General features: G+C 36.7%; 1 protein-coding gene across 1 annotated transcript in view; it reads left to right on the top strand.

Annotated features, from left to right (window-relative positions):
• Nucleotides 1-307: 307 nt before the first annotated feature.
• LOC107042427 overlaps nt 308-12,025 on the top strand; it is a 48,492-nt gene continuing 36,774 nt past the window's right edge. Inside the window, exons 1-3 of the mRNA XM_015263472.1 lie at nt 308-893; nt 961-1,242; nt 1,311-1,677. Coding sequence (XP_015118958.1) covers nt 308-893; nt 961-1,242; nt 1,311-1,677 — 1,235 coding nt within the window. The remainder of the gene's footprint in view (nt 894-960; nt 1,243-1,310; nt 1,678-12,025) is intronic.

Here is a 12,025-nt window from a genome sequence, read left to right on the forward strand (position 1 = left end):
AACAACTTTTGAGGCAGTGGACTTTTGAGGCAGGCATCACACAAAATATTTTTTGACAGTGATGTTATGCTGAGCGAGTGGCCCAACTGTACCTTTTTCGCTTAGAAGTAAACTAAAAGACTTTTTATTTACTATTCCTTTATGAGTAAACGGACAGACACTTTTCGGTATGAGGTGAACATAGCAGCAGTGTCACAAAATATTGTTTGTCTGTCAGTTGTTGATTAAACGTTCGCTCGAAATCAGACATTCAATTCGATATTCCGATATTAAGAAATACAAATTTCCTTGTACATTCATTAATGCAATGAGCATATTCAAGATCGCCTATGGTCTACTGCTATTGAATTTAGTTGTTGGAATATCCGCCGTCAGTGAGAAGCCAGAAGTTTTCTCAACCGATGAATATATTAATGACGAAACAGTGCCAGTCACTGATGAGGTTATGGATCCAAACATAGAAATAAATGATACAGTTGATGACGAAGATCTGGAAGGAGGAACAGATGCCACGTGGGATAGAAATCGCGCTGTACGTGACGTGGCGTATTATTTAAGAGCCCATAAATTTCTAGACTATGATCATCGTTATTACAAGATAAATGAGGAATCATTTGTGAAACTCTACCAAGATTTTCCTAAGCCCCCATTAAGATCGTTAAACTGGGAAGTCCATCAATATTGCATGGATGGCTTCACCAATTGCCTGAAGTATCTCGATACCACTGTACAATTGACCTCATTGAAGCGGTCTGACGATACTATCACAATCATGAAACAGAACAACTGGAATCCCGTGAATAATAGCCAACAGATTTTATCGATACAGAAGGACTGTCAACTAGCGCAGCGTCGAGATAATCTGACATTCATCCCTTTTCAAGGACCCATTGGTAAAGTTAAATGGATTCAAGTTGTTGTTTAGATTTTGACATAAATTAATTATTGCGATTGATTCAGAGAGATTTCAGTGGCGTACATCAGCTAGTTATTACATGTGTTGGTACACAATGCTGGAAAGTCCGGAGCTCGGACTTTTCGGTGAAACCTGTGATAATCATGCCAATTGCTTGGATATCTATGGTAGCAACAACAAAGATCCAAGAGCAGATGACAGTAAGCCATTTGCTTGTGCAATGTATAGTTTTTGTCCAGATCACTGTTGTCCCATGAAACACATCTGGTACATGGAGGAGTGTTTCCAGAGCGATGAAAACCCGTGCTATCATGTCAATCGTCCAGGTTCTCCTTTACCCCACGATTTTGCTGATTATCATTTCATTACTGAAATTGAGAATTGTTTGTTTCAGCTGCTAGAAAATGTTCACTGAGGCGAGAGAGTAATCAAGATTTTAATGCATTAATGGGCAATCAGATGAATTTCAGTTGTATATGCCTGATTGGGGGATATGAATGGTCCTCGAGATTTGGTTTGTGTGTTGATGTGAATGAATGCACGAGAGGTCTTCACAATTGCTCTTTCAAGGATGGCCAGACTTGTGTCAATCTACCTGGTAGTTTTGACTGTTTGTGCCAATTTGGACTGGTCTGGAATAGCGACGTGCGTAAATGTGAGATTAGTAATATCTTCGAAAGTATCCTAGAGAACATATTGAACGACAAGAATTTAAAAAGCAAGGACAATTTCATGACGACTTTTGTCAAAACTTTGGCTAGGTCAGTAGCAAGTCTACCGCGCTCAGATCATTTAATCCTATTTTTGTGTGTTTGCTTCAATCAATTCTAATACGAAATCTATAATACCAACTCTATATCTTCATGTATGCTAAAAGAGAGAATATGAATTCAAAAGGTTGTAGTTGACATATTTGTCAACTACATTGACAGGATATTTTTTCCAAATAAAAGGATAGTTTTTCAATTACAATTTGTTTGATTGAAAAGGAAAGAATTCATTTATAATGAGAGTATTGCCCAAAACAAGACAAATGAGGGCAACCGGAGCTCGTCAAGTCAATTATTGGTAGAGATTGAATTCTAATTATGAGTTACTATTAACAATAAAACGTATATTCAAACGTGAAGATTTTTTCGTAAATTCTCTCAACTTTTTGAGAAAATTGTTTTCTAGAAATTTACATATGGGACATTCCATGTTAACTCAGCCACCCCGGATTTTTTTTTGTATAGAAAAAATGATTTGATTGCCGCATTTCGAACTACTATATAGACTACTATATAGACAGTATTCCTGCCAAATTTCATTGCCTCATGATTTTTTGTTTCTGAGATAATGACTACCAAACTTTAAATTTTCAAAAATTCATAACTTTTGAATGGCGCATCCGATTCGAACAAATAAAAAAAGAAAATTTTTATTTTCGTTCATACTTTAAGGGAAAAAATACTCCATAGGCGTGAAGAAGCTTCTACACCTATTTTTCGATGAATTTTTAAGTTTTTTTTTTCGGCTCCAGGGCCATGCGGTATTTGACTGCAATATTTTTTTTCTGATAGAGCACGTCCGTATATGATGTAAAAATATACGTCAACATGGGAGAGATAACCAGTGCACTGGAAAAAATTTTTGTTTCCTAAATTTTCGTGTTTTTCCGCTTTCTAGGGGAGCCGCCTCGTCTTTATTAAGAAATTGATATTTCAATCCATACCTTTGATGAATATGAGGTAGAAAAGAGATCCATCACGTTAGAAAAGAGAAACAATGCGTCGGGAAAAAAATGTTCTCTGAAATTTTTGATTTTTTTCGCTATCTATGAGAGCTAACCAAAGAAACAAATGTGTCAATCAATATTTTTTGCTCATAACGATGAAAAGGAAAGCCATCATAGAAGAGACAAGCAGTACACCAGAAATATGTGATTTCTTCGCAATTTTCTTATTTTTTCTCCTTTTCTCTTTTTCTTCTTCTTTTCAACCTTTTTTTTGCGTCTTTCATCTTTCAATCGACAGTTTTCCTTTCTGCTAGATGGGAGGGACTATCAACAACATTGTAAACCTCTTTCGAAAGACAACGTACTCATCCAAAGAAGTGCGAAACATGGAAAAACAAGTTTTATTTTACTGTAACGAGCTTTTTACATTGTTACAATAAGAGGGTATTATTAACCGTCTCCAATGACCACTTGCCCAATTGCACTGATTTACTATACATATATTCATCACGACTACTGTTTTCTAAGTGCTTTCCGTTTTGTTGTTGTTTGTTTCCGTTTCGAAAAATCTTCTTGGTTTTCCGCAGTCGAATATCGTTTCATTAACAATTACTCTTCCGGTTTTGGAATGAAACAATGATGTTTTTGAGTGGCTGGAATAGCTTTGACACTATAAAATTTTTCCATTAATTCAGTTTTTATATTCTCATGTTCGTTCTTGGTGAAAAAAAACATATCAATTCCTTTGAAATTTTCTTTTGACCATCGAAACAAAGCATCTGGCGTCAGGATGGGTTCACCATAAACGATTTGCAAGCTTCGATGTCTCGCTTCTCTTTTGAAAACAGCACCCGCACCGTCACAAGCTCCTTTACCGTATGCGGTTGCATGGAAATGGGCCTCTGCATCTATTCCAAAATCAGTCTTGTGATGCAGAAGATTAGCCATTTGGTAACGATTCTTGTAATGCTATGCAGCTCCATCGGTGACATAGATGATTCTCTCGACATCTTTGCAGTTATTCTTCACATGTTGTATTAGAATTTTCTGTACCAAGTAAACAGCTGCGGTATCGTGAGTAGTACTATCTGACAAAACAACTAAATTCCGATGCTGGAACTCGTTTCCTTCGCGACATTAGTAAATAACGGGATGGACTGTACATTGGTCATTGTGGTAGTGGAATAATTGAGTAGCATCTTGAGCCACAAAGGCATAATTTTCTGAGAAATCACAGTGCACTAGTACTTCGCCGTTATTCAAATTCTCTTTTCAATCTTTAACAAAAGCTGATTGTTCTTTAGCGATGAAGTGATGGGGTTTTAATACTTTTAATCGTTCGACAAGAAGATCGACGAAGTCATCCATCGCAAGCGTTTGTGTCTGCAAGGTACACCTGTCAGTAGTTTGCCACACGCGAAATTGGACAGTTTCGACAACAGAATCAGAAAGGAGCTTCTTCAATTCACATGAGAAGGGTTTCACCCCAGGGCAGTCGTTACATTCATCCAGATAACAGGCCGGGGTTAGATTTGTACATATCAGTTGTGCTAGACAATCTTTGTAATCCTTGAGTGGGCAGGGGGAATTTTTAGTTAGAGTGGCAATGTTGATGGCTTCGAGCATCAATTTGCAATTTTGAAGATATGTGCAAACACATACCACGTGAGTGCCATTATATAGTTGGAATGTCATTGAAATGAATTTACGCGGAACTGATTTCAGATGTGACTGAAATTCCTCGACTGTGAATTGAAGAATGACAAAGAGCTAAACCAGAGATGGGCAAAGTCCAGGTAGCTCGGAGCTACTGCAATAAAACCAATTAGGAAGGGTATAGATTTTACAACCCTTCCAATTACAGAGGTCTCAGTAAGATCATAGTAGGGGTAACGAAATGAGGGCAGTGGAGATAGCTGTATGAAGAGTGCCTCACGCGGCGAGTGCGAAATGTGAAATTTCCTCCAACCGCTCAACATGTTGTTTTTTTTTTTAATTTAATTTAATTTGTGATTTAAGAGTAAACTACTATGAGTTCTCAAAGTCGCAGACTATTGAAGTAATATTTGGCATACATTGAAGATGGATTAAAAATATATAAAATCAAAGAATTAGTGTGTAAACACAGTTTTACTATCCGTTTGCCACACAAACGGTTGGATATTGAAAATAGTCCAGTCTCCTCAGTTTTTGAGTGACATAAATTTTTATCCAATTTTTCAAAAAATGTATAGAAGTATTACTAGAAATTACTCCTTTAATTTTTGTTATATCAAACGAATCAAACATAAATATTTTGAGAATACATATTCTAGCTATTTTGCATAAATAGGATGATTTTTCATTTTGAAAAATAAAATAAAATTGGCCATTTTAAGGTCGAATTAAAAAGAAGCAATTTTTCAGAGTTAGTCAACACATTTTTTGAATAAATAGGAAAAGAACAAAAACTATAAAAAGTTGAGGGCACTGTATTATTTTCAATATTTCACGTGTCTACACAAAAAACCAACAATAAACAATTTTTCCACTGAAATTTCATTCACTTCTTTCCCACAGCACTTACGCTTGTCTGTCATTAACCTGTCAATGTGATTGTCCAACAGAATATATAAAAAATTGATACTATTTTAAGGGGAGACTACTGAGTTTTAACAGTCGCTGCGGATTGGAATGAGAAAAACGAATAATTAGTGCAAAAAAATAAATTATTTATAGTCCATTTGCCCCATACACGCTTAAAATGTTAAAAGTTATCCAGGGCCTCCAATTTTTGAGCTACAGAGTTTTTTTTTCAAAATTGAAAAAAAATGTGTACAATAACAATTACGAGTTAGTTTCTCGTAATTCGGTTCCTACATAGCTAATTTCGTTTTGTTTAATATAAAAATGTAAAATGAAATTAAAGAAATGAGCAGATTCACGGCAAGTCAGCAGGCCAAAAAAGTCGATGTTGGGGATATATGTCTTAATTTTTTTCTGAAAAGATTCGACAAATTTTGAAAAAAAAATTGATTATTGAGGAAGTCATAATTTTCAGAAAATGACAAATTTTTGTCCAAATTTGTTTTCCGAATATGCCTTAATATTTCTGCGGTGTTTCAAGCTGTCAAATCGCCCTTTTAGAATTTTAGGAATGTTAGGCATACATATTTTTTTTAGTTACAAAACAAATGTTCACGTATATCTACTATAGTTTCCTCACAGTAAGTATTATTAATAATTTTTCTGAACTCAAGAGTTTTAACTTAAAAAGGATTTCAAGAAACAAAATATATATTGCAGAAGTTTTAATATTATCGCACTCTCCGGAGTATCACACAAACCCACGCCTTCCCGGGCTGAGTCCGTCGGAGGGGGCCCCATAAAGAGGGTCATAAAAGTCCTGCGCCCGGTACAAAGGAACCTATTCAACCTATTGTTACCGAGCTAATTGGGTCCGGGAGCTACGATCAGTGTATAGGCGCTTTGTGCCCTTCCCTGAGCTAAACGCTTCACTAGCGCTAATCCTGATATCACTTCCTCATCATTAATGTTATGAATGATGATAATGTGCAATATATGTAAATGAAGAAGAAATCCTCAATCCACAATCCTCACCATACAGAGATTTTTTATCACATAAAAAAATACAGTTTTTTTTCATCATTCGGACAGCTTTTAACATCATAGTCGAATAAATGGTATTTCCAATAATAAAATAGTACTCTATGAAATACACAAAATTCGTTAATAATTCTGAAAGTGGATTGGGTACGAAGTTTGACAAATCTCAAAATGAAATGAGTAAATTCAAGAACTTGAATGAGTAGTGACTCAAAAAAATCCCTCCACAGAAAAAGCCTCATTGTACATATTGCAGATAGCATGTGAATCTATTGATAAAAACAAGTGTTATAAAATTGAAGAATGAATTCACTCATCACTTAATTGATTATAAAACTGTTTTCAAACAAGTATATCAAACGAATTATAGGTTGTGAGGTATTTTTCCAAGCGCGTCTGCGGGATTCAGACGCGTGGTTGTCCACGAACTTCCAGCGACCCTTTTGGACTCTCTCAATCCGGAATTAGAACGACGGGAATAACGAGAGGAGACAAAATGCCAAAAAGGGCGCCAGTCCTTTTAACCGCCAAAGGACAGGGTCACACCGTTGAGCCGCGTTCCACGACTAGCTCAGATAACCGCGGGGGCGTGTGGGAACAGGCTACAATGAGCGTAACTCAACAATATGCAAACTTTTACAAAACAAACAAAAATATATTTTTAATCCATGAGTTAAGTCTGATCTTTTACTCATCCATACGAGAGTCAACGTAGGATTTTGTACACGTGCGGAAGAGGACTCCCGCGAGCAAAGACGCTATACAAACAAAAAAAAATGTAATTAACTTAGTGATACTAACTACCTAAAAGAAATAATAATAATTTTTGCGATGCGTGGGAGACGCTAAGACGCCTGGATCACCCGTAAGCGAAGACGACGCGAGAGCCACGACACGAAAAGTTATTGGGGAAGTTCGACATAACAAATGAGTTAGGACTAGTTTTTCCCCACAAAAAAAAATTAGTAATAATGATCAAGTAAAAATACTCATAGTAAAATCAACTCATGAGGTAGCTGAAGGCTACAGAGTGCCGCGTCATAAGCAGACTCTAGTACATTCTCAAACGGCCCCAAAATGGGCGCCGGAGTGGATTCACTACTAGTAGTACGCGTGCACTCACAACGAAATTAGACGCTCACCGTGATTTCGCGAAAACACCAGGCAGACTCATCTGGACCCTCAGTATGGCGACGTCGGAAAAGAAAGCCGGAACAATCAGGCACAACACCGCAAAGCACTTTACTTTTCGTTCGGTCAATTAAGCTCGACGAGCGAAAGAAACTTAAATTGCGCAGAGCGACTTTAGCTCGACAAATCCCAGCGAAGAGTGTCCGTCGGGGCCGTACATCGCCCCGAGGAACCCCTCAATCTCTCCTAACCCCACCCGATCAAGTGATGAAGCGCGAAGAATCCAGGTGATTCGAGGATTTTAACTTTCGCATTTTTAAAATGGTTCTAATTCCCAATTCCTTAGTCCCAGAAACTGAGACTTGCGCCTCGCGGTCGGTAGATGTGATCCGTGTTGAGTGGCATAGAAGCCAACATAATCCGATGCTACCTCAATGTTGTAGCATCGGTTTCTTACTGGACGGCTTTGTGCCGCCGATCCATCGGTGAGGTTCGCACGTAGCGCCTGAGATGCCTGCTGGCATGCGACGATCGTCTTTCGCGTCCTACGTGGTGTGAGTCTCCTAGACTCGGTGTGTGCATGCTCGTCGGTGTGCTGCTCCTCAGCTAGAGCGCCGTCTTGTAGCCCTTCCCGATGCTCCGCTCCACTCCCCTCACCACGAAGCTCACGTAACCCACGGTGAGCGCGATCGACAGAGTTCGAGAGAATGATGGAAAGAAAGTAAATAAAATAAATAAAATAAAATAAAATGACAATTGTGGCCCTGGGTGATCCGAATCCTCGCTGGGGTAAGATACTAATTTTCCCCCCATGATCCACGGTCAGTTCAGGCGAGGAACAGTACATGATTTTTATCATGTTACAAGGTATTGGTTATCCATTAAAGAACAGTGGAACCATTAAGTTACCCGGTTAATAATGGGCCTTTAAAATCAGACCAGTCAGGATGCGTAGAGAGAAACTCAAGTTGAGCAACATGAGCAATGTTTCATGTTCATCCCTAAACACATTTCTCCTTTTCAAATTCTAAGATGGACTAAATTGAGTATTATTCATACCTCGGAACGAATTATTACGAACTCAGAATAACTACATTATTATCATCCAGAAGGAGACACTGGAATACAATTGAGAAATCAAACAAGCCCGCCGAAAGTGGGCAAAGGTTGATTGGAATTATGCGAAGCATCTCGTTCGAAGATGATAATCTCCCCCCTGATAAATTGCCCAAAAAAATGCATCTTTACCTATACCCATTATCATCTTCTGAAAATTGTGATAATTCGAACTTTTATCAAACAAAATAATATGAACTTAGATAAGAGTCACCCTATGGAAAAGATAACGCTCGTCGCCAAAATTGTGAATTTATAGGCATTAAACGTTGTGACTACTTTATTGTCATCTTCGAGCGAGACAGTTTGTACAACGTCAATTAAACTTCGCCCGCCTTCTCAATTAATAGTGACCATTAACACTTGTTTTCCAGTGGTGGAAGGTACAAAAAATGGATTTTCCTACCAAAGTCTAATATGCATCTATGCAGTTTGGACTATTTCGAGTACTTTGACATAAGACTTTACAGAGATATGATTCATTTCAATATATCAAATCATATACCAGTTGCCATATTTATTAAAAAAAAAAATCTAAAGGAATTGGAATTTAAGAAATGTGTTGCCGATCAAAGTGAAAACTTTATTAATATCATACAAAAAATGTGGTTAGAATTCAAATTTTGAATTAAGTGATTTATTTCATGCAAATTTGTTATTTCTCTGGGGGTATGTAAAGAAGTTCAATTCGAGACCCTTCTTCCCTTTTAGAGAGATGTAAGATGAAAATTAATATTTCAGAAATCGTCGTACTTTCCATTTCTTTTTATTGGCAACATACAAATTCCAATGAAGTACAATAGATAGTAGCTCAAATACTAATAATATAGCTGAGAGTTTCGGTAATATAACTCGATGTTCCTACACTATTAGAAAGAAAATGAACTTTCATAGACAGTTGACTACTAATTTTCAGGACAGTGACACTGAATCCGATTTAGGGGAAAGAAAATCATGAAATTTCAGATTTTACTAAAAATTTAGTAAAATTCCAGGATTTTAAGCCGCATAAAGGTGAGAATTTCTTAATTGATTTGAATTTCCAATCTAATATGAATATTCAGTGCTAAATTACATTGAATTTTTAGTGAAATCTGAAATTTCATGATTTTTGTTCCCTTAAATCGCATTCAGTGTCTCTGTCCTGCAACTTCAAGAGTACATTGACCGCAATTTCATGGTTTTCTATTTATTTTCAGAGAAAAATGGAACTGAAATTCACAGTTCTCTTTGATTGTTTCATGAAATTCTGAATTTTCAATGATGAAATTCCTTGAAATTTCCGTGGTAATTAAATCCGATAAAAATTTCCAAATAATGTAGCGGAAATTTGAGACACAAATTTTAACAGTGCAATTGGAATAACTATAGCTCCATTCTAGTGAGTCGATTAATAATTACGAAATGTAATTATACCTGCTAATTACATTCTGACACTGCCGATTGAAATCTTCACGGTGAGTTTAGTTGTAGCAACTACGAAACAATATCAATCACCGCTAATACTTTTCTTTCTGTAATATATTGTTTAATCTACTTGTCTGGATTTTTTATTACCTGTGTCACAAGGCTATATGTGGGGCTGGTGACTGGACGAATTGCACTTACTACTGCAATCCCGCCACTAGTGAATTTAACCTGACGCTCGTTAGTCTGTTACTTCATTTCTCGTGAGTCTCTAGTCAATGATCATGTCTCTCGCGGAGTGGTATGAAAGTCGCGAAATACTGTTGACTGGTGTTACCGGCGAAGTGGGTCGTATTCTGCTTGAAAAAATTTTAAGGACGCTGTCAAATGTCAGAGTGTACGCGATAGTGAGATCGCGAGATGGCCTCACCAAGGATGAACGCCTCAAAAAGATATTTTCATCATCTGGGTATGGAACTATCGGAAATGAAAAAATATATAGAGAAAAACCTCTCGTTTCTTATCTGCTGGTTTTCAATATTCCTTCATATTCACCTCATCATACAGACACTGTAGAAATCAATAAGTGATTAGTTATAAAAATTGATTGTCCCCACCATGTCAATTATCTGTTATCATTCAACACTGAGAGAGAAAAAATTGATAGTAATTATCCTATCATTCTACAAAAATCTTATGAGTCATTTTTATATCATGTTTATCTTGAAATTAAGTAAGTATTAAATATGAAACCACGAATGTTCATTGAAAAAATTCTATTCTGCAAAAATGAAAATTATCGTGGTCCATTATCAGAGGGCCTTCAGCAAATATTAAATCTCATTTCAAGTACAATGTCTATGAAAATTTTTTATCGAAAAGTAGAAAATATGTTTTTTTTCTATTCTATACTATTACTGAATTATTACTGTACTGCATTTATTTTGAAAAATATTAGTGCATTAAAGGCCTCACGAGAGTATATATATATATATATATATAGATATAAGAACATAAATGAGATGAAACTTACGTAAAAAAATCGGTTTTTCATCGAGCCATGGTTGGAGTCGTTTTGAGTTCGCTCCCATGCCGAAAGTAATGGGGAAGATAAGTTGAAATTTTATACGATTTTAAGGGTGTGCTAAGGGCTTTAAATCATTTTGTGTGAACTATTTTGTCAGCTATCAAATGCACAAAAAAATGGAGAGATGGCCCTGATTGGGCGCCAATCAGGGCCAGCTCAAAAAATGAGTCGCTCTAATTTTAAAATTGTTACAATCGACTCCCACTATTAAAGAAAAAAATCCTGACTGAGAGGGATAACGGCCAGTTTCTTCTATATTATCTATATTGTAATAAATTAAATGTTCCAATTAAACGGCATGACGGCCTGTAAAACCTAGACGTTAGATCGCCTCAAAAACATAGAAAATAAAACGGTATCGGAGAGCACCAAAGACGGTTTCAACCGCGGCCATGGAGAAAAACCAATGCTTTGACGTAAGTTTTATCTTCTTCATTCTATTTATTGGCCCGTGGAGATAGCGCAAAATTTCAGCGCTTGTTTATATCTATATACATGAACTTGGTGCGCCTTTGTAATTATATGTACTTCAGCATCAGCTGTTGTGTACATTATTCCCTAAGCAAAATACGATACTATGGTATAGTAAGGTCCAGTTGCAACGAGCTCAGTTAGGTTTTTTCAATTCTAAAGCCGAATTTGTTCCTGTGAAAACCTCATAGGTCAACTGGCTTTTAACTGATAATTCAGTCAACTGAAGCTAGTGGAACTGATTCTAATATTTTCTTCTGTTTCTTCCGCAACAATGCGGAATTTTTTCTTTCTAAATTCTAATTCTCTTTGAATTGATTTAATGCGTAAAGATGTTTAGGCGGTGTTGTGAGGCAAATTTCGAGAGAAAATTTCCGAAGTTCCCGGTAACTTAGTTGGGAGAGTGCCCAATTAGCCGGCGTGTAACTAGGAACTTGGGTTCGAATCCCGGCTGGGCGGTGCGGGATTTTTTTTTCTAAATTCTGATTCTCTTTGCATTAGAATTTAAAAAAAAATGAAAAAATTCAAACAAAACTGAAATTTAGAAAGAAAAAATCCTCCACCGCCCAGCCGG

This window comes from Diachasma alloeum, unplaced genomic scaffold (assembly GCF_001412515.2).
Source record: "Diachasma alloeum isolate Michigan unplaced genomic scaffold, Dall2.0 Dall_scaffold_00464, whole genome shotgun sequence".
Classification (NCBI taxonomy): domain Eukaryota; kingdom Metazoa; phylum Arthropoda; class Insecta; order Hymenoptera; family Braconidae; genus Diachasma; species Diachasma alloeum.